The following is a 24,759-nucleotide window of genomic DNA, read 5'->3' as shown; positions in this document are numbered from 1 at the left end:
TCAATGTGAAATAAATTATAGAAAGTACAGGAACGTTCGTCAGCGCAGCGTAGTGGACGGCTAATATACCCGAAAAATAAGCAATAACATAAAACAAAAACCAGTCAAGTGCGAGTCTGACTCGCCCATCGAGTGTTTCGTACTTATTTGTCCTATACCATATTATCTGGTCTGGTAGGACCTGGTTAACTGATACACACACACTTTCGTCTTTATAATATTAGTGTGATTTTTAATCATCTTTAAATTATAAATGAAGTTAGGTAACATTGTTAAAAATAAAGATATATAATAATAGAACGTTTTTGTATTAACCTTTAAGTATGGACGTCATTTTTTCTTAACACTACTGCGGACGTGGAGTCTCACAGGCTCCTATATGTACATACTTTTTTTTTTGAGAATTTGATATAAGTTTGCTTTAAAGCTGATTGGATATTGAATTTAAGGGATTTAGCAATAAAATAACGTGCTTGTGTAATCAACTTTTATTTAAAAAAATATAGAAATGTAAAAAATAAAAAATCGTGACGTCACGATAGTATTCCAAGCTAGAAGGTTGAAAAGAACTATAGGTACACTTGCATTTGAGGTATGGAAGGCATATCCGAATGGCACACGAGGATTTGAAGCACTTTACAGTGGCAAATATGCAGACAGTGAAATTGAAAAGTTTGTGAATACAACGCATGATAGGTAAGGACGGTCACGATATTTTAAGGATACTCTTATCCAGAACTTATATTTTTTTAATAATTATTATAAGTACATGTTTATTTTTCACATTGTACCCCGCTGTGACAGTAAATGAGGGTCGCTAACAAATTTTTAACAAAAACGGACAGGCAAATCGAAAATTTGCCTCCCACAGAAGCTGCCCTAAAACAACACACCTTAAGGGCAGTTTTACAGGCTGTATATATTTAGGGACCTAAAAAATCAAAATATTCCTTGCTCATCTGAAATAAAAAGAAAAGAGAAGCTTTGAATTGATAAGATGTCGGTGCGTGAAATCTTGCAATTCCAGATTGAAGTGTTTTATATACGCCATTTCGGGTCTATTAGCCGTCCCCTACGCTGCGCTGACGAACGTTCCTGTACTTTCTATAATTTATTTCACATTGAAAATGGTAAGATATATGTTACATGTTAATGTTTTTATAATCTGCATGAAATGGCCTTTCAGACAGTATTTTTTTATAAACCAAGTTTCATACAAAAATATAAAAATATACTGTTTTGTTTGGATTTTGACACTGTCAAAAGTTTATTATTTTAACGATTGTGACACATTTTGCTAGGGAACCCTAAAAAACAGGTATGGGGAATGAATCGGGCATCATCTAGTTACCTGATAACGACACCAAACTCGACTCAAAGGGCCAAATGAATCCGCCAGAATTTTTTTTCCGAGCGCCGGGCGCTCTATTCTATAACCCCCCCTCCCTCCCTTCTGCCGGGGAGTAGACACTGGCTACCAGGCGATTTGGGCTTAGGTGGACGAGTACAACATTCGAACCAAATTTTATTGCTTTACTCAAAAATGTATACCTTTCCATACAAGCATGCCCATAAGAAAACGGACTATTATATCGCTGGAGAATTCAATTAACCAAATACCATTGCCTTAAATATTAACTTTCTGCGTCGTGGAACGTAAAAGGCAGGTTTCAATCAATCAGCTTCATTTATTCCAATTTGATAAAAGGTGTCATACAAGTCGATCGTCTTTCTTTGATTTTGAAGATAATTTCGAATTGGAATTATAGGAGAAATTGTTTTTCTATAAACATTATAATTATTTTTTCAATCAAGTACATCATAGTTTTTTTAGTAGCATTTTTTTAAATATTATTGTTGCAAAAAACGGTTGTTCTTTTTATTCTTTGTTGATAAGTTCTTTGATATTTTTATACAAAGAAAGCTGCCTCGGGGATCATTTTTTGTGATTATTATTTATTCTACTAATATTATACAGGGTGTCTCACTATTGGTATACTAAGTACGAAGGGACTTGTAGTTTTGCATACACTGATCACGAAAATAATACTAAAACAATAAAATTACATCAAAAAATTTTTGCTAAATTTTTCCTGAAAATCCATGTTCTCTTCTCTAGTTTCGCGCAGCCGGCATATACTGCTTCGCTAATGTGAGCATTTTGTCTATGGAAACATAATCTTAAACGATAGGTCACATGCTGCTAGCAAAGCTGGGCGGGTTGCTTGTTATGGGTATACACATAGAGTTTTAAGAATTCATCTATTTGAAAAACTGCGTCTGGAATTTCATAAGTATTTTTTACGTACTCAGCGTATGCAAAACTATAACCTCCTTTGATCTTAGTATACCAACAGTGGGACATCCTGTAAAGCTGAATAGTTTTTTTTTGAACGCGTTAATCTCAGGAACTACTGGTCCGATTTGAAAAAATCTTTTAGTGTTAGATAGCCCATTTATCGAGGAAGGTTACAGGCTATATATCATCACCCTAAGACCAACAGGAGTGGAGGTATGCGGGTGAATCGCTAGTTTCAACATAATTATCTTTTGTACGACATGAGGTATTTTTTGTCGTAGGCCAACACTGGGTTGGCGGCTCGCGTGGCACTGGTATCTGCGCTGGGTGCAGCCGGCGCGGCGTGCAGCGGCGGGGCGCAGTGGGCGCGCTCCGCCGGGCTGCTGGCGCACGCGCCGCCCGCGCACTGGCCCAGCGCCGCCGCCGCCGCGCTGCACGCGCTCGCGCTCTGCCTGCCCGTCACGCGCGCACAGGTACAGCGGGGCGCAGGCAACGGTAACAAGGAGGAGATGCGAACGGATCACATTGCAACAATATAATGCAAAACCAAACACAAAAAAATTATTTGCTTTCAGATTTACCTACTTAGCTTTTGCGGAAGCTTTCGACATGGTATACCATAAGAAATTCCTGTCTTAATTGTTTTTACATCGATTCTACAACAAATTTTGTAATCAGATTTAAAAATCTCTCAACGAAAAGTGTTGCGGACGATAACTTAATGTCCTTTAATATTTATTTATTTATATTTATCTCAAACAGGTGTCCCCCAAGGATATGTATTGGGACCTACACTATTCCTTATACACGTCGTTGCTATTTATAACTTACGACACTATAAAACCGCAAGAAATGCACAACATAATAACATACTCTCCATAACAGGACTCATCAGCGGTATACGAGAAGCTGATCCGTTCCCTCTCAGCATCGTACGCGCCACTCCGTCACGCCGCACTGCGCGGCTGCCTCACGCAGCTGGCGCTGCGCCCCGCGCCCGCGCGCGACGTGCGGGCTGCGTTGTTGGACCATGTGCTGCAGCAGCTGGATGCGGGCAATAGGTATACACACACACACACACACACATATTAGAGCACACAGATACATTAAACTAGACGGTGCTGCAGCAGCTGGATGCGGCCGATAGGTCGACCAAGAAGCTTATATCTAATACACTGGAGATTGCACTATGACCATTAAATTGTAACAAGAAAATATGACGTTGAATGACGCCTGTATGTTTTTTTATCCCTTTCACACCTAACTAACTACCTAGATACCTAATGTTTATACTGAAATTTCCAGTGTATTAGATATAAGCTTCTTGGTATACACACACACACATATTAGAGCACACAGATACATTAAACTAGACGGAAATTGAGACAGAATATAATAATTCACAATAAGCAGTACAAAAATGTATTCACAAGAAACAAAATACATTAAATATATGAAATAGCACAGTAAATACACAGAAACGGTGCACAGAAATTAGAGAACAACTAACATCACATATAATAATGAATAGAAAATAGTACACAGGATACCGTACACATTAAACGATGCAAAGAATAGAATATTTTGAGATAAGGTAAATAGTATTTTCTAGTGTTTGATTTTACGCGAGTATTATACATTTAGAAATTAAAGACTTTTTAACGGATTTTAAACGCGATTTATTCATTATATTATTTTCCCGACGTTTCGAACACTAATAAATAGGTAAATAGTTGCAATGTCATCGTATACCTTTTTTCTATTTTTTTTCTTTTCTCTCCTTAACTGCATCATGGCAATCTGTTGATCACAACAATAAGCCATTAATTTGTGTGATATTTTATGTCTGTTGTTTATTTTTCCTTTTTATTATAGGATTTATTTTCATCTTATGCCAAATCTACACTGTGTGTTCAAAGTTTAAAACCATTATTAGTTAAACTCAAACTCAAACTCAAACATTTATTTATTCAATTAGACTTCTTAAAGAAGCACTTTTGAAACGTCATTACATATTTTAAAATTTACCACCGATTCGGAAAGCAGTATCTACGGAGAAGAACCGGCAAGAAACTCCATAGTTGCTCTTTTAAATCATGTCAGTTTTACAATTTTACAAAATACATATGTAACAACATATAAGTATTGTAATAACATGCCAAAGAACTGTCCTGTGGTTTTTACGCGACAACCCTCCATGGGTTTTTATCGTCCATATATTCCTGAATACTGTAGTACGCTCTCTGAACTAGTACATTTTTTATATAAGTTTTAAATTTAGAACTACTAAACTCTTTAATATTATGAGGAATTCTATTGTAAAAGCGTATACCTTGACCCATAAATGAATTTTTAACTTTAGCTAATCGGAAAAATGGCATTTCAATTCTATTTCTGTTCCTTGTGCCATAACAGTGTCTATCTCCTACTCTTGTGTGTAAGTCGGCGTTTTTGTGTACATGCAAAATATTATTAAATATATACTGTGATGGTACAGTAAGGATACCAGTATTCTTAAAGAGATCTCTTAGTGAGTCCCGAGCACGTAAATTATATATAGAACGAATGGCTCTTTTCTGTAAGATAAATATAGTTTCTATATCTGCTGCCCTGCCCCATAGTAGAATTCCATAGGACATAATACTATGAAAGTAGCTGAAATAAACCAATCTAGCTGTATCTTCATCGGTGAGATGCCTTACCTTTCGGACTGCATATGCTGCTGAACTGAGCTTACCTGCAGCGGTGTTGACATGGGCTCCCCACTGTAGTTTCTCGTCCAATGTTAACCCAAGAAATACAGTCGATTCTGTAGGGTGTAATACCTCCCCGTTCAAGGTAATATTTCTGCTTAACTTTTTAACGTTTGGTAGTAAAAATTCAACACAAGTTGTTTTTTTGGCATTTAATAATAAATTATTAGCAGTAAACCAGTCGGATATGTGTAAAAGAGCACTGTTCACTTCGTCAACATTTGGGTCATGCCTATCCACATTAAATATTAATGAGGTATCATCTGCAAACAGAACTATTTCACACCTATCCTGTAAATAATAAGGTAGATCATTGATATATACCAAGAACAAGAAGGGTCCTAAAATAGATCCCTGTGGAACACCAATGTTAATTGACGCACCGCTAGAACGTTCTCCATTAACAACTACAGTTTGTATCCTATCATGCAGGTATGAGGCTATGAGGTTCTGAGCTTGTCCTTTAATCCCATAGTGATTAAGTTTACGCAATAAGGTACAATGTTCAACGCAGTCAAATGCCTTGGAGAGGTCACAAAATATCCCCAAAGCATTTTTTGAGTTTTCCCATGCCTTATATATATGTGTTAGTAGAGCAACTCCAGCATCTGTGGTTGAGCGCCCCTTTGTGAAACCAAACTGTTTGGTGTGCAGCAAATTATTAGATGCAAAGTGACTAGTCAATTGGTTTAATATTAACTTTTCGAATACCTTACTTAATGTTGGTAAAATCGAGATAGGTCTATAGTTGTTACAGTCTTCTTGATCGCCTTTCTTAAATAGAGGTATAACTTTACTAAGCTTTAATAAATTAGGAAATGTACCATAGTCACAACACTTATTAAATATAAAAGCTAAATTGTTCGCAATATTTTCTATTATATTATTAACTAAATTTACGGACATTCCCCAAAGATCACAAGTATTTTTTAAATTTAGTGTCTTAAAGGCTGTAACAATATCATTAGCAGTTACGTGTCGCAATTCAAATAATGTACTGCACCCCGCAACATGGTCCCTCAAAAAGGTCTCTGCAAGTGCTGAAGACGAATTTAAATTATTAGTAATGCTAGCAGGGACACTACTAAAGAAATCTTCAAATGCAAGCGCAACATCAGCATTTTTGTCAATAACCATGCCATTATTAACAAGTTTTATGGTATTACTTGATTTGCTTTTACCCATTTCACCATTAATAATAGACCAAACTGTTTTAACTTTATTATCGGAGTCGCGTATTTTATCTCTGATATACAAACGCTTCGCAGTAAAACAAACAATTTTAAAAGTTTTTGAGTAATTTCTAACATAACTAAGAAAAGATGGGTCTTTATTATATTGCTTCATACCATATAACTCATAAAGAACGATCCTACACCTATGTATGCTAGGTGTCGCCCATTTACTAAATGGTAAATCCTTGGTAATATTTAAAGATTTAACTTTAAATATTTTTTCAAATTCATTATGCACTAAATTAAAAAGATTTTTAAACATTTCACAAGGATTATTATGACAGGATTGATCATTCAGTACGGGCAGGCTTTTATTAATATTATCTCTAAATTTATTAATGCCTTTTTTAGTTATAGGCCTAACATTAATTCTTTTAAATTCAGGTAAACAATCCCATTCAAAAACTACTTTCTGGCCACAGTGATCCGAAGTGAGTGTATTGAGAATATTTTTCTCTAAACAGTTGCAGTCGCAGTATATATTATCAATACAGGTTGCAGAAGTAGGTGTAATTCGTGTGGGTTCATTAAAAAGTTTATACAGATTAAATGACTGAAACAAATTAACAATTCGTGTTGCCGTTTGTGTTTGTAAAAGTATATCAATATTAAAATCACCACATACTATAACTTTTTTTTTACTCCTACTTAAACGCTTTAATATTTCTTCCATGACTGTCTCAAACATATTATAGTCACTGGAAGGGGGTCTATAAACGCAAACAATAATATAACGCTCCAGCTCCACACAGGACAGTTCAATGGTCCGTTCTACAGAAAGGCTAACAATGTCAGTTCGTTCCTTGCATTTTAAACTATTGTGTACAAAAATAAGAGAACCTCCATGAATAGCGTTTGAGTTAGTAGTTATTATTGTTAATATTTTTTATTGTATTGTTGGTAATGTCGGTAGCACAAAATAATTAAATTATTTCGCAGGATATCAGTATACGCGCAATGTTTATACTGGACGCTACTATTCGAGCTGGCGGCCTGGCAGCCCGAACTGGTCACTCGAGCTGTGGATTTCTTGCTCAAGCACCCGCAACATTATTGTACCGATTTGGTTGTTAGGGTGAGTTTCTGTTTATTTTTTTATTAATTACGTTAAACATAGATTAAGTGATTGATTAAAAATTAAAGTACGTATATAGGTGACGTTTTTAAAAACGACGGAGGTTCATAATTAATAGTGTTTTTGCAGTTTCTAGACATTATATTTCAACATATTTTAATTATACTACAGTTTACCGAAGGTCTGTAAAGCTAGCGATGAAAAATTAGCGAAAAAAAAAAACAACGCCAGAATTAGTTGCTTTTTTGTTGCTAATTAGTTGCTATAATGATGATTTTGTTGCTCAACCCGATCGCTGAAAATCAGCAACACGTGACATTCGACACTTGACATTCGACACACGTGACATTCGACACACGTGACACAACACGTGACATTCGAAACACGCGATACAACACGTGACAATCGACACACGTGACATTTGACAGACGCGACACAACACGTGACATTCGACACACGTGATACCACACATGACTTTCGTGATAATGATTTTTTGGTAATGATATAGTGCCTACACCTCGAGCGCTTTACACGAGCCGCGAACGTAGGCTGGGTTGGTAAAGGTGATATTTTTACCGTCATGAAATAGAATCGTGTAAAGCGTTGACTCAGGATGAACGGCTAGCTCCTACAGACGTTATTAGAAACGACGGAGGGTCATAATTTGTAGCGTTTTTGTTTAGTTGTTCGATTGCACTTGCAGTAAAGTTTGTTTGTTATTACAGAAAAAGAAAGTCGTGATTATATTTTAACGTTTCTTAATAATATTACACTTTACCATTCGTATCGTATCAGCGAATAGTCCTTTTGTGGATTTTGTTTTCTTTTTTATTTTAAACGTCTTTAAATTAAATTTTTAGTTTTCCTTTTGATGTAAAATTTCTCAAACTCAAACTCAAACTCAAACATTTATTTATTCAATTAGACTTCTTATAGAAGCACTTTTGAAACGTCATTACAAATTTTAAAATTTACCAATTAATATTAATTATATATACTACTACTATTTTCTTTTTGAAGCCAGAAATTTGTTATTTTTAAAATGATACAAATTGTAAAATTAATTTAGGGTATAATATCCTGCCTGCGGCTGCGAATATTGCCGAAGGATCTAAAGAAGACGACAATCGAGACGTTGCTGGAGAACATGACGAAGTACTCGGAGCAGCACGCCGTGCAGATACTCATGGTGCATCTGTTTTCTGGTCAGTAATTATACATGTATTTACATATTTTAGTTTTTGGTGCTCGATAAATCGTTTTGCTCGAAGATGTTTATCTGTATAATTTCAGTATATCCCACTACCGTACTTTTTCATTTAACTATATAATTTGTAATGCATACTATTCATTAGAAAAATTATATTTTTAAAATGCATAGAATGTAGAAAAAATATTAAAGAAACTATGGATTAGCGATATGAATGCAATTTAATCTGTCGAATTAAATAAAACCTATGTATTCTTTCATTTAAGTAAAATACAGCGTACGCATACATAAGAATGCTTTAATAAAAAAAATGTGTGCGTGTACTAGTGTATACACGTAAGAAGTGAAACTTCTTCATTACCTTATTTTTCAAAAAATAATTTACTATATGCAACTTTACAGAAGTACGTCGAATCAAAGATGGCGCGTAACGAAAAAATGTTACACTAAATTTTTTCCAACCCCGATAAAGAAGTTTCACTTCAAAAAATGGATACATTAAACATTATCTTCTACCTAAATATACCTATCTTAAAAGCATATTGCTCGTTTGTTCCACAGCGGGCAACAAGCTAATCTCGCCGAAACAAACATCTGACGTATCCAACATGGACCCGGACGTTCTAATGAGCACAATGGAGCGAATTACCCTACTCTATCGACTCTTGCGCAGTTCCCGTACAGGGGACTCTATACAGGCCGCGTGTAGCGCTCTGCGGTACTTCCTGCGGGAGACTCTGCCGCCCGCGGCCACGTTGAGTCGGGTGGTTATAGAGTTCTTGGATACTTGCCGTTTGTGTAATGTGTGCGGCAAGAGGGGTGGTTCTTGTATTGATGGGAAGAGTGGGAGTGGTTCTTGTAATGCTGGGCAGGATGGGGGTGGTTCTTGTAGTACATTGGTGGATAGACAGAAGTGGATACGACGGTGTGTGGCCAACTGTGAAGTGGTGTTTGAGGTGAGAAGCAACAATCAAGCTTATTTTAATATATGAGTAAAGTGAAGTCACAAATTTCATTAGTTGTGTTTTTCATATTCGCTCAAAAGATAATATTTTACAGTTAAAATCAATTAAGCGCTCCGGAATTAGCACCTCGTAATTAGATTTTTTTTTATTTATAATTGAAATGCTTTTAAATGTTTGAATCAATATTTTAACATCATTAGTCAAACATGGTGTTACGCAAATTACTCCCTTCAATCTAGCTATGTATAAGTTAACAAATATTTACTGAAAAAATTCAATGTAATCTATTATTCACAGGTGTTCGAAGCGTCAGTATCACAGAATCAACTGCCCGTCCTCAGTGGATGGATGTTTGAAGCCCTCTGCCACTTGATATCGGGGAAAATCCCCCCTCCCTTACTCCCCCCCACTCTTTTACCCCTTCTAGTAAGCGCTTCTCCCACCCCCCACTTTAGAGATTCCTTCCCTTTGGCCCTAAACATCTTCCGACAAGGCTTCTACAAACAGGAGCAAGACTTAGGCATATTTAGCGATCTCCTCCAGCCAAGTGATAGTATGCCCTTCGCAGATAGAAGGTTCTTGTGTTTGGTGGCTGTGCACTCGCAATTTACTGAGCCGCAATTGATGAGATTGAAAGAGTTGTGCGAGGAGAATGAAGTTTTGGATGATTTGAAGCAATGTTTGAATATGGTAAATGAGGGTAGCTAGTGATTTGAGATGTGAAATGATATTTTTTATGAATAAATTTATTAAATTTGTCAAAGTATGTAATTTGAAAATGTTTTAGTCAATTGTGTATTGAAAAAGTTGTTTATGCCTTATAATGCGAATGTAGTCAATGATTGTATTATGTTTAAAATACAATTAAATATGTTTCGTAACGACCACTCAAACGGCACTTAATTTTGAGTTAAACTCCTATTACTTGAAATGAAACATAATTATACTGTTTAATACATGCCATGAAAAAAAATTGAACCGTCTAATCTAAAAATAAAGTGAGAATTTTGCGACTCAATTTTGAGTAACGTTTAAGTTGTCGGCTTCTAATATTATGCAAAAAGTTTGTGAAACGCGGTTGTAAGTTAAATGTAGAATATACAATGCCTTTATATATTGGAACAAATTATTTTCCTGTCGAGTGTTTTTATGGAAATCGGCTGTTATCAAAATGAATTTAAAATATAATATAATGATTTATGAGTTTTTCGTTGTTCTGCAAAAATACACATTTTTAATTTTCAAAAAAATTCTAAGGATTTTTTTCCATTTTCCTTTTTATAAACCGCCTCAGTTGTTTGTACTTAATCGAAATTACTCAAAATTGATATGCAATATATTTATTTGATTATTTGACGCTTCCTGTAAAGTTTAGGCTATATAATATTATCGTAGGACCATTTAATTAGTTATATTAAAGAAAAAATTAATTGAATGTTTCATTCCTTTGTATTTATGAAAAATTAAAACATTTTTTCATTTCATTCCTGTTTCTTTTATTAATTATATAGAAATTGTAATAAAAATAAAGATGATACTAAACTGAAGTATAGTTAATGATTTAATTTTCTTATTAAATGATAGATATGAAAATAATATTCATATATTTTTGTATAGTTAAATAACACTTTGAATACATCACACATTATTTCCGAGACTTAAATAGAAAGAAATAATCGACTGTCGAAACTTAGTGTTCATTAAAAACATTAATAGACTTAAGTAATCGCTGAGTAGAAGTTTTTTGAGAAAATCTAGTATTTAGTATAAATAATATTATCATAATGTATTAAACTGTACAGTACGACAGCCATTAAGGGTTGTTTTTAATTTTGCTCTACATGCATAATTGGTTACGTGAGATTTTTTGTTGCCAACCCTAAGAATTATTAATTAAGTTTCGTTTAATAAAATGGCATTTACACCTGTAAATGTTTATATGAATAAAGAGTTTGCGTTCGGGAAATTAAATTCTCTACCTATTATTGGGTCCTGTCAAAAACGGTCTAGTCGTTTCATTTGGTGCTTAAAAATTATTCTTGTTTATATTTTCATATGCATTCCATAAAAATATAATTTTAATTTATTTATTTAGGTATGTCTATAGAGTGTCAGCCCTACTGAACAGTTTTTTACATTATGAAATCAGTTGTTACGAATAGTAGTACAAAATCTAGGATGGCCTTAGTGTTTACTGTTATAGTCTAGAAGTCATTGTAGCAACTTTCTGTAGAGTCCTAAATACTTTCCCGGGTCAAACAGAGTTTTTCTTTCGATCACAAATGATTTTTGGAGTATTATCTATACATATAATAAAATCGTAGGAAAGTCAAAACTGTACATTGAATATTTTTTTAAAAGAATACATAATCCATGATCTATAATCGATATAGAAGCCAAAAATATAGTTTTTAGAATTTTTGTCTGTTTGTCTGTTTGTCTGTTTGTCTGTTTGTCTGTATGTTTGTCCGAGCTAATCTCGAAAAGTACTGCATAGATTGACTTCAAATTTTGCATGAATATTACTAACAGGTCGTGTGAGGTTTTTTTAAACATATTATCATGCTATCACCTCCGGGGGAGGAGCTGTGAACCTTTACTTTTCTTACGTATTCCGTGTACTACGACAGCGTACAATCTAAAGACTCATGTTTAAATGTTGTTTTTGAGTAAGCCATGCTATTATCTAGCTTTACACTATAAAAACTACGTCATTTACGTAATTTGGGCAGAGAAACTGTTTAATGAATCTTAGTACTATAAAGACAAATTTGATTCAGCGCCATCTATGAGATTTCGTAAAAATCAAATCAATTTACATGTTATCACTACTGAACTCAATGTTAAAAATTAATAATTTAAATATAATTATGTTATTTATTTATTTAACTCTTTAACCCATAATAAATCTTCCCTTCCCTATAAGGTGCGCTTATATAATTCGTGTGAATATACTACATTTTTAAAAGTGAGGGTAGATGTATATTATTTTAAGTCAAACTAGACACCATTACAGTTAATCTAATATTGATTGTGTTCATTGGTTACATTTTTAAAAATCTTCGTGTTTTAATAATTCGATCACGAGGCGGGACTCTAATACAAAAAGGTTAGTTCGTTGATAATTATTATTCCTTCATCATTTACATGTTGTTAGTAAAAATATACTTTGACTGTTAATACTTTTGTTCAGTATTTATCTGTATGATTATTGCTTGGTAATTAATATATTTTCATGTCGTATACCTAATTATAAACATAAGTGTGATGTGAAACTAGCTGGATTTATTTTTACACACTCACAGTCTTATATTTTGTGTTAATGTTAAAATAGTATTAATAGTGTAAATCATAATATTTTTTCAAAGTTAAAAATATTTCCTTTTTTCTGATGGTGTTGCCATCGAATTAAACCGCGCTGTTGTTTCGTTCACAAAAAGTCATGTTATTAGGACCGAATATGTAGCCGCCTCAACTTACGGAAACGAGAGTAACCTGCGTTGTCTGTTAGTTATTATATAGTCGAATTTAACGTTACATGGAAATTGGAATCTAAATATATGTATACCTACTTATATTAAATCTGTAGAGGTGAATTCTGCACATGAAATATATTTCCTAAATAACTATCACGAGGTGATTAGAGATCGACATCGACGTCAAAAATGTTTGTCCGTCTGTCTGTCTGTATAACCGTTATAGAAAAAAAAACTACTCGACGGATTTAAACGAAACTTGGTACAATTATTTTTCATATTCGTGAGCAGAGCAGCAACTCCATTTTTAAGCTTTCGTCGCGTGTGCGTTCTTAATGCGTGTATCTTAATGGTTAAAGCTACACAGAAATCAAGTATGAAAGAAATGTTCTCCATATTATATAAAAAATATCTCCCGACATCATAAATGTCTATCTTTTATGGTTGAGCTTAGGAGTTCAAAGCTTTCTGATTATTTTTGTCTACTAGCTGTCCCCGCGACTTCGTTCGCGTGGAATAGTGACTATGGGACCTATGACCATGGGCTCAGTGGGTGGGGCAACAATAAAAAATCATTTTTATTTTCATGCTCCCACTCCCGCGCCCACTCGCACTCCCACGCCATATGCCACGTTCAGTCCCAATCCCACGCCCACGCCCACTCCCCTTCACAATTAGTACCTACCAGATCAAAGCCAGGGTAAGCGCCCCACCCAGCCCCACCGTGGCTACGCCCATGCTGAATTACTACTTAACATACAATTATTGAGTAAATACGTACAACCATACTGTACTGTTGTACTACCATAAATAATTAAAAGAATTGTTATTAAAATTTCTTACTAAACTGAGCTAAAAAACTTACGTACCAAATTATTAAAGAAAATCAAGAAATGAAATGCCTAACCTATACCAAATAGTTACTACATATTATTGTAATTAAAAATTATGATTAGTATATAATATCGAAAATCAAAAAAGAAATGCCTAACTAATTCTACGTAAAATTTCTTTTAAATTATGTCATATTATTTTTTAGGAACCAGGGGGGGGGAGAGGAGCAAATTCTATTTCCTTCCTTTCTTAAACGGATGTTTTTAATAATCTATGGTGTAGCCAGTAGCCACTGATCAGCTTAATCGATACTCAGTTTTTATCAAATCCAGAAACAAATCCAAATTAGATCTTTCCTGTCTCACGCACGTAACTAAAGGCTGAAGAGAGAGAGAGCACGTAACTAAACCGTTTAGACGAAGAAAAGTGTATAGAAAAAGGAATAAATAATTTCATAAACTTCCCGACGATCTTTAAAAATAAATTATAACTTTCATTTTTTTCATTCCCACTTTTACCCCTATGTAGGTATAATAAGTGGATGAACCAATTTTGATACACTTTATCTAAGAACCAGCGTCGGAAAATATTCTGCCTAACAAAAAAAACCGCATCTAATTCGGTTTACCTGTTAGCCAGCTACGGTGCCATAGACAGACACACACACACACACACAGAAATACATAGCGGTCAAACACATAACACCAGTCTTTTTGCGTCGGGGGTTAAAAATATAATACGACATAATTTAAAGGACATTTTATGTGGAAAATTTACCTATACACCAGGGTAGATAATTTTTGAAACAAAAAAAAATCGCAGTAGGATGAAACCCATTAGAAAAGGATATGATAAAAATGTAAGGAAAAATAAATTACGGTCAATCGGAGTTCGGGAAGTAGGAGGGGGGGAGCTTTTAAGAGAAAAAAATGGTTTCTCTCGATTTCTCGATAATAATAACACCTGCTATTTTTTTCTACATATTTTAATTGTACAGACATCACTTTTCCACAATTTTATTATATGTATTGATGATGATGATTGAGATTATAGCACTCTTAGTCCGTTTTAATTTTTATTCACCCGCATCAGTGCCACCTAAAAAATCTTTATATATCGAAATTCGAGCAAAGTTAAGAAAATGAGAAATAAGAGTTCTCAAGGATCGTTAGAGATAAGAGGCTTACTATTGACCGAAAACAACATGTGTTATGCCGAACCTGAAACCGCTTCACAACGAGAATTGCGGCTCACAGCTGACCGCGAACGGCATGTACTATCCTGTGAGACCGAAACCTTCACTGAGGGTATATATAACGTCTCACAGCTGATCGCAAATGGCATATTGTACTATCCCGTGAGACCGAAACCCTCACTGAGAGGGAATTACGTCTCACAGCTGATCACGATCGTCATATTTTATCTCGAGAATTCTGAAACTTTTACTCAATATGAAGACCGTTTGACAAATAATAGGGTGCACCATAATATTATTCGATCTCTCGAAGATGAACATGAGCATAAGCAATGACTAGAGTAGGGACGCGAATATTACCATTATTTGAGACAAGAACGATTAATAAGTTTGTTTAATGAAAGATTAAGAATTGAAACTATTGGTCTCTTTAAACGGACGAATAGCGAGAGGCCCGTCTTATTGCAAACAGATTTCGACATAGTCTTAATGACTTAGAGGTAAACATAGAAGATCAATCTACAAATTCGGTGGTGTGGTCCGACAAAATAATATAAAAGTGGGTTTGCTTATAACCTCACAATTGATTACAGATCATCTTCTGTATAGGCGATATTAACGTAGTATGTTCTTTTTGTAATGCTTTAAAGTGGAGTAAGGAGTCGGCTTTCGTTTGAAGATACGCCGGAACCTTTGAAATCACTACTTTTAAGTTTTAGAGGAACATGTGCAATCTAAACAGTTCTTAGACAATATTAGCTCTTATAGTATTGCGTTTTAAATGATCCTTTGGTGCTCAACAATTATTAGATGCTCCTTTCATTCTTACTTTTAAGATACAAGGTCAAGTTTATCATTTGATAGGATCCCTTTTGCCTGAAGGCCAACCTAAGTTTCTTTAAATATATTTTGTATTCGACTACGACGAATAATCGAATACAAGAAATCAATATTTCTCGAATTTAAAACTGAACTCATTTCACAATTTTAGAACATGTTAATTCATCAGGTTAATCCGTATATATGCGTTTTAAATCGACATTAGAAGCTTTTCCTCAAGATGGTGATATTAATATAAAATTGGTATAAATGCCGATAGACGGAAGTCTATCAGCAATCAGGAATTCCCTGAGCGTGTTATAACGCCCAGGCCGCAGTATTACAATTTTTCCTACAGTAGGGCGACGAATGTATTTTCGCATAGCAACGGAGGGGAACTCGTGGGGGGTAAAGTGACGCGGGCCACGTAGCACAAACATGTTTAGTTTGTGGTACCGAGCGCGAAAGAAAGTCATCGTGTTTTTAGTAAAGTTACTATGTAAACTAACGTAATTTATTACTTAGGTACATATTCTATAATGGTGCGCTCAAACTGTTAATCTACATTTAATTTAGATTATTATTTTAATTACTAAGAAATGTAGAATTTAAATCACATTCATTCATGTTTTCCTCAGATATTCGATGTCTATGATTTTCGATGATTTTAAGATTTTCTTATCAGAGTATTCAATTTTAATGTAGTTAAATTTTATAAGAGACAATTAAGAACATTCAAAAATAAAGTGTCACGTATTTTTTTTAAACGACGAATGACGAAAAACGACCGAATCGCGGACGAAGTCGCGGGCAACAGCTAGTTTTTAATATGTTAACAATTTAGTACATAATATTATACAGAAATGAATGATTTTTTTGTGTTTGTGTTCATGATATCGTATTAAATAATAAGATTCAGTTGGAAATAAATTATCTTTATTATTTGTTGTATTAAAATTTAACTCATATACAGATTAAACAAATCCTGCTTGAAATAAAAATCTAACTAAGCGAAACTGCTTTTAGCCTTAATTGAAATAATGAATGTCTTGTGTAAAAATACGTGATTTTTATACAATATGTAGGAAATAGTTTAAAATTTTGTAAGCAAATATGTTGGAGATAAAGATGTTATTCGATGACGAGGGATAAGGCTATTTTGGCGCGAAAATTCAGTAATTCAATAAATTTTGACATAATTATATCGGTATTCGGATTGAAAAATCAACTATATGTAATATATAAAATATATTAGGTTGCTATATGCAAGACAAGCTCGCTTGTATTGTTTGATACTTTTAAAAAACTTTAAATCTTGATTTAGATCGCCCAAAATAGCCTTATAATGAATAAACTTGAGAAATTATTGAAAATTAACGCAATAATAAATTACTGGTTTATCTAATGTAAGTGTAAACGTGTATGTTGTCGCACCGTGTGATTCTGAACTGTATTTTATAGATTAGTTTAAATTATATTTTTAAAAGCTTCCGCAATAAATTATTTAATATATTTTGTTGTTTTATTTCTTCTACTAATTGCTGCCAAATAATTTAATTATTTTAGGATGGATACAATAATCAACCCAAAGCAACCCTTTTACACAATTATACATGCCATAAGGAGTGTTTACCATAATGCGAACACAAACGAATATTCAATGTGTGATTAAGAGTAGTACCCTCGTGGGATTTTGTTTCAAATTTGTTTTTAACTTAGCTAATTCATTTATTTGTAGGAAAGGTTAGTAGGTAATTCCCAAAACGCAACACAACAACCTAATTCGCATATAATGAATTATATCTAATTCCGCTAACCAAGATGAAAATATAAAAACTTCAAAATATTTTCTTTATCAAGCTTGATGAGTCGTTATACATTATCAGCAATAGCTTATCCAATACTTATCGTAATTATCTGATAATAATTAGTATTGTGTGATCGTGATGGCGGAGACACGACGAAGTTACATTTTCTGTGCGTTTCTCTCAGGAATTTTAAGTGTGTTGTTAATTATTGTAGCACTCGCTAGCGAGGGGTGGGTAAGTTCATGTTTCGTTTACTTTAAGTTACCAAATACTAACTTAGATAAACATTGACAATGGACAACATGGACAATGGTGAGAACATTCGATGTTTATCATTTTATGACGACAAAAATACCTATAAACTGACCTAATTATTCATTAACCTATATTCCTATGCTCTTAAATAGGAATGCTATCTGCGGTACTCGATTTGTTTCAAATCATAATTTATTATTAAACATTAAAATAAAACTTCTAACACATTGCACCACATCGACTTGATATCAATAATATACCTACCTTAAAATGCAAAAAATAAAGCTCTCCATTTAAGGATGCTCCCTGTGCTTGAAAATTGAATATTTTTAAATATGTAGATTGTAGGTGCCTATAATCTATTTTTTCTAGGTATAAATACAAATGTTATGTTTTAAAGAAAGTGAAATTCTTTCAATAATTTTATGGTACGGTCTACTAATTATAAATGTTATCGACAACAATGCACTGTTATAATATATTTTGTTATGTTAAGAAAGGTTCTGTAGACTCTATAATGACAATAAAGAGGAATCACAATTACTGAAGATACCTATAGGTACCTATTGAACAATAATCGTGAACTAATATTTAAAATAAACATTTACTCAAAAGTTTGCGTGTAATTCTGTCTACTTTCCATTTATAAAAGTATTAGCAAGAAACAAAAACAAAACGCGGTCCTCGAACAAACGCAAACGGAATAAATTTTCCAACTTGTACACCTTTTTATACATAGACAAACAATTTTCAATTTAGGCGAAGCTCTAGCAAAGTTACCAATTGAATTTACATCATCTGACGCAGCTGGCCAGCTCAATCCAACTGGATTGTTATATTCGGCCCCGATACTGAATAAAATATCAGCTTTGCAACTATTTCTTTGTAATAAGTAGATAACATTTTACTCTAGTCATAAATTTATTCTTGATATCAGATAGTAAATGTTTTGATTATGCTGAATGCATTGAATTCGCGAAGTTAATTTTTAAAGATTAGCGCGAATTGAACGCTTATTAGCAATGATATAATTATTCATATTGAACGCTCATGACATAGGTAAAAAACCGGCCAAGTGCGAGTCGGGCTCGCGCACAAAGGGTTCCGTAGCAGCAAATATAATAAATTACAGTTAAATCAACCTATCTCAAAAACTATAAGAGATACTTTGATCAAACCAAAAATCGTTGAAAGAGTTAATTAGCATGCATCACCTCTATTTTTTTTAGAATTTTATACCCCGTAGTTATAAAAATAGAGGGGGGGGGACATACTTTTTACGACTTTGAGAGCTGATATCTCAAAAACCGTTCACTTTAAGAAAAATGTTTTTTAGAAAACTTTATATCATTTTAAAAGACCTTTCCATTGATACCCCACACGGGTATGTACATCGAAAAAAAAAATTTCATCCCTCAGTTACATGTATGGGGGGCCCCACCCCCAATTCTTTTTTTTACTATTTAGTGTCATATTTTTGTAGCGGTTCATACAACACATATTCCCATCAAATTTCATCACTGTAGTACTTATAGTTTCCGAGTAAATCGGCTGTGACAGACGGACAGACGGACAGACGGACAGACGGACATGACGAAACTATAAGGGTTCCGTTTTTGCCATTTTGGCTACGGAACCCTAAAAAGTGTGATAACTTTATTTAAATACAGGATGAATTACGAATACATCCCTGTTGTATATATATTTTTAGGTAGTGTCTACGGGAAGCACGGCTGAACAGAACAAGGACAGCATTATCCGCTATGGCATGTTCAACGGGGAATTGGCATTACATATCTTCATCACTCCCTCTTATAATCGACTTTACAGTAAGTTTTAATTATGAAAGTGAAAATAGGAATTAGTTTTAGGTTATAGAGCAATTTTATATGTGCTTGTAGACTTAGGATAATATTTTATCGTCCTGCATATTATTAAATTCAAATTTCTTTCGTATTTTTCTGTCTTCGTCAGGCGCTGACATGAAAATTAAACAGGCACAGAATCTTAAATTTTTAAGTAATTAGCTTATTTATTTAGTTATCCATAAATTATATTTTAAAGAGAACCATAATAAATGGGTAATTTGTTCACAATATAATGTTTAATTCATGAATTTAAAATCCAATGAATCTGTTTCCAGTGACATGTTTATCGGACATAAACGCGTGCGCTGTGAGCTGTAAAACGGAGAAACAAGCGAGGGAAGACGAGGTAAGTACCATAATTTTATAGAACAACTTAGTATCTGTGGCATAATATTTGACATGCGACTCGTAAAGAGGCGAACTTTATTGTATTGCGTGCCGAATTTTGATGCATTTTGTTGAAGTTGGAAACTTTGTTTTGAGTTGCTATTGTAACAAAAATATTAGTATAGGTACACAAGTATAAGTATATGAAATTGCCAAATCATAAAAGGACTAAGTATCTATATAATAACATGTAGGTATAATATAGACTTGGTGGATTGCTTAAAATATAATGTACAAGACGTAACCTATTTCGTCACGTAATTAAGTAGGGTTTCGTTTCGTAGATGTCACAAGTCGTCAAAATGGGTTTCATTAACGAAGTTTCCTTTCATTAATTTCAGTAGTAACTATATAACTAATATGATATTATGTTCACAGAAATACATTATTTCTCATAGTCATAACATTATTGATGTTCATGTGACTCCCATTGTTTTCTTTGATTATCTAGGAATGTTTTTCCGATATTTTTATTATGATTAGTTTTAATTATTATCAAATATTATTCATGAATGAAGTGCTTAAAACAGATAGTGCATTATGATAATTATAGAGTTGTAGAGATATTTTCGAATAGGTACTTACTTTTAGACCAATCAAAATTGCAATTAAGTACATACACAGATAATAATATTATATTGTTAGTTTTACACAAAATGTGCCATTTTTTAATAACAGGCTAGATCATAGATGGATACAGTAAAAATACAAGAATGTATAAAATTCGTCAATGATACATTATTTATGTAATGCATGCAGCAGGATTGTGTCTTAAAATAATATTTATTTATTATTAGATTGAGAACTGCATGCAAACAGTAAACGAATAGAAAAAAATATTTGTACTTTTATTATAATATTTTTCTAGGTGCGTGCTCTTGCGCAGGGCTTCCGACCAAACTTAGCCTGCGTGTCGTTCACCACTGTTGACACCAATAATCCGCGTAAGTATAATCCAATTATATTTTTACCTTGTTTTTTCATCTGTCTCTACATTTATATAATAGGTACCTTAAAAGTATGACAAAACCGCTTTATAAGTAAGTTTTAATATTCTGAACGATGATTACATGAACAGAAAATTAAGAGACGTCTGCGTCAAGTCATGAATACAAATTCACATGTAAACATATTTTGTTGAGCAACAACAATTTCCATGGAATTTTTGGTTAAATTTTGTCTATAACAAACGAACGAACATTCTTTATCAAATCTGTAATTCGCAATGATTTCATCAATAATATAATCTGCAACTTCGTTGTTTAAAAAATTTTAAACATGAATACTGGGCTTTATAATCTTCAAACACACAAAAATATTGTTCTTATCAAATAAAAAATCTATGACATTCTAATTTCCAACTCATGTCGAGTTAGAAATTACAAAGGGCACCAAATAATCCGAACCTAAGCCGAACGAAACTTACAAAGTCGTGTAAACTGTAAAGTCACTTTTAGTAACAGATTGCTCGTCGCTTTGTCACAGCGCACACACAAGGCACACACAAACAGACTCCGAAATGAATACTAGCTAACTGCTAAACGTTGATATTAATATTCAGCTTAAACAAAATACCAATCAGTAATTGTATCACTAAATTGCAGTATAAAGCTTGTACATATTGTGTAGGCAAGGTGAAAATTTTTAAATACATACATAATAGAAATTTCTTAATTTCGATTATGCGTTGCATGGACGTTTTCAGAAACGATATTTTCGTTGTGATTAAGGCCCGTCGCTCATGGAGCTACTAAAAAATGACTGAACTAATCAGTAATTACGATTACAAACCAGTTACAAATTGTATCTCGCATACAACGCTACTCAAGTAATGTACCGACTATCGACTCGCTACAGTCAGTCCGATTTTGGCCCACTTTAAATGGATATATATTTAATTCAAAACAAGGATCGGTGAAAAAACTCATGAGTTAATCTTATTCAAGCATATTTATAATGATTTATTCCAGTATCAGAGCCGCCTGTACTATCGTACGGAGTGTACGTGAGTCTGCTCACGCTACTGTTCCTGCAGCTCGTACTCGCAGTGCTGTCCGCGGGACTCGCCATACTCAACGCTACTAAGAACCCCACAGAACCGATATTTGGTTTGCCAGGTAAGGCAATTAGCTTATTTATTTCATGATGATGCTTTCAAACTCAAATTCAAACATCTATTCAATAAGAAACCCTTTTGAATCGTCTTGACATTGATTTACCATTTACCTTTTCTAATGTTTGTTATTTCAGAGAGCGCTCTATAAGTAGAGCAGAAAGTTGAAATAAATGCACATTATAAAATATAAAATAAAAAAAAAAAATATTTTAGTGAGCACTTTTTTGCAGAAATGTATCTATCTTGTTCGTGACTATGTTGTAATATTCGAGGGACTTAAAATAACTGAAATAAAATAGCCTTAAGATTTTTGATGTTTTACATTTTCTCATATTATGCGCTATGACTTGTAGGTTGTCTCTGGTCGAACGTGGCTACCACTGTGGTGGGTATGACATTCATGCTGTTCTTCGGCATCTACTGGCTGACCTCCGGGTGGAAGGACCACCTCGCCTTCTCTTACATTGCGCTGGGCTCCTTGAGCCCTGGCCCTGGACTTGGTTACTCTTACTGGTTAGTTTATCATAATATTATGTGTTTATTTTGACGCTTAATGGACTAAATCGATTTTCTTTTCGTATTAACTATTTGCATTAAATAAATACGTAATAAATACGTTTTTTTGTTATTATATTAGCACCAGACAGAAAGTAGTGAATATTTTAATACACTTAAAAAAACTTATTACCTAGATGACGAAATAATGATAAATACACTGAATAGGTTTTTTTAAAATCTAGATAAAATTGAAATGTACTAAAAATTGCTTTACAAACATAATAATATAATTTCAGGATTCTGCTCGGTGCCAATCTATGTTCCGTCGCCAACGTCGGTTTGATCGTGCTGAGAAACTACCTTCTGGAGAGAGACCCTCCTCCCCCCACCATTAAAGTAGAAAATCACTCTGATGGTACCATATTCTTGTATTAAAAACAATCACCAGTTTTCTTCAACAATCTACTTATTTATCCGTATGTTAATTTGGCTCAATTACTTAAAGGTTCTATTTTTATTTGGAATTCATGCAAACAATTTGCTATCATTACTTGAAGATTTAAATTGAAAAATACATTTGAATTCGCTAAAGAGTTTTCGTCTTCAATGGGACAGTTGTTAAGAAACAAACAAAGTAGGGACCCTAAAATTGTGCGCATTAAGTTGAGTATTGTTCAGATTCAGAATACTTAAGTGGGGAGTTGAGGGCAACTTCCTCGGCTTAATTGACCACAATTCGTAAAGTTGTACTTTGCTTACTGTTTACATTTAACCTAGAAACTATAAGTTGTAATGATAAGCGTATTTAGTTGTAAGTTTATTTATTTGTATGTTTAAATAAAGTAATTTGATATTAATGTGTGTTTTATTTATTACCTCTATGTACTTCTCGATCGTATTTTTATTTTTGTCATTAATTTGCTTTATATGTTTGTATTTGGTGGTATATGTTAAAACTATGCTTTCACGATTCAATTTTAGATAAAATCTAATTGAATAGATAAATGTTTGAGATTGAGTATGCTTAATGCTGGAATTTAAAAAATATCAAGATAATTTTATCAAGTAAAAAGAATATTCATTGCACACATACCATTTATGTTCATTTATAACAGTGATGCTTGTAGTTGGTACTTAATAATTTAAAACACTCGATCGATATTATTCATCTAAAATTTAACGAAGTTAAATGTCGCTACAGACAAGTAGGTCTAATTGAATGGAATACACAAGAGTCCGTTTTTGTGCGAAAAAGCGAAATAGCGAACTGAATCATTCGTTCCCAACTTAAGTAATTGAAATTTCTCTAAAACGGAGCAAAAAACGAACGGAGTTAGGGTAGTGACTATAGTCTGGACTGTGACTATTCAGTTTTTCAATCTATTTAGTTATTTGAGTATTCAATGCCATTTAAATTAATGTAATGAAAATACCTCAAAAAACTATTAGTTCTTTCTTTTGCCTATCATTGATAACTTTGTAAATTATACAACGATGTAATTGAGTAATAAGGAGTAAAAAATTTTTTTTTTAATTAGTGATGAAAGTTTTATTGAAATTAGAAAGAATATGTAGCAAATAACCTATGTGTAGCAAATTTAATACCTAGATACAAATAATATCTAAAAAATTTTATCAACAGATTCATGAATACTATTCATATTATATTCTAAATATAACTTTTATACTGGTACTCAGAAGTACAAAACGCTAGAAAAGTGCATCGATTCATTTTCAAGTGGTTTGTAGCGGCGATCGAGTTGCATCCTATCATTAGAGCCTTTCATTTGATGCTGATTTCAATAGCACTCCAGCTTATTGCATTTTTCTTTAGATAATACTTTTACCTCTTTATTTATTAAATTTCGTTCATAATAATATGTTGTATGAACGTAGAGCTTTTCATCTTGCGATGGAATTGTTAACGGTATGTTAAAAGTTACCCTCGTAATGTATTGTTATTTTG

The 24,759-nt window shown here is 33.4% G+C and overlaps 2 protein-coding genes and 1 long non-coding RNA gene across 3 annotated transcripts in view; all 3 read left to right on the top strand.

The window, feature by feature from the left end:
* Nucleotides 1-10,396, top strand: part of htt (huntingtin) — a 46,162-nt gene extending 35,766 nt beyond the window's left edge. The window contains 6 exon segments of the mRNA XM_089709655.1: nt 2,581-2,772; nt 3,185-3,360; nt 7,227-7,362; nt 8,432-8,567; nt 9,134-9,528; nt 9,835-10,396. Of these exon segments, the coding sequence (XP_089565781.1) occupies nt 2,581-2,772; nt 3,185-3,360; nt 7,227-7,362; nt 8,432-8,567; nt 9,134-9,528; nt 9,835-10,245 (1,446 nt within the window). The 3' untranslated portion in view covers nt 10,246-10,396.
* Nucleotides 10,397-11,460: 1,064 nt separating this feature from the next.
* LOC149477822 (uncharacterized) lies at nt 11,461-17,373 on the top strand. Its single transcript, XR_016317478.1, has 2 exons — nt 11,461-11,831; nt 16,947-17,373. It is a non-coding gene; the product is annotated as an uncharacterized LOC149477822 (long non-coding RNA).
* A 429-nt stretch (nt 17,374-17,802) lies between these two features.
* LOC149477821 (uncharacterized) lies at nt 17,803-23,650 on the top strand. Its single transcript, XM_089709837.1, has 7 exons — nt 17,803-17,903; nt 19,636-19,753; nt 20,068-20,138; nt 21,048-21,123; nt 22,150-22,296; nt 22,649-22,808; nt 23,090-23,650. The coding sequence occupies exons 1-7, from the start codon at nt 17,808-17,810 to the stop codon at nt 23,226-23,228; spliced, it is 807 nt and encodes a 268-aa protein (XP_089565963.1). The 5' UTR covers nt 17,803-17,807; the 3' UTR covers nt 23,229-23,650.
* The last annotated feature ends 1,109 nt before the right edge of the window (nt 23,651-24,759 follow it).

This window comes from Colias philodice, chromosome 23, assembly GCF_061535455.1.
Source record: "Colias philodice isolate Cphi_HAF_F1 chromosome 23, ilColPhil1 Martin Lab GWU primary, whole genome shotgun sequence".
Lineage (NCBI taxonomy): Eukaryota > Metazoa > Arthropoda > Insecta > Lepidoptera > Pieridae > Colias > Colias philodice.
This window is presented reverse-complemented; position numbering and strand designations above follow the sequence as displayed.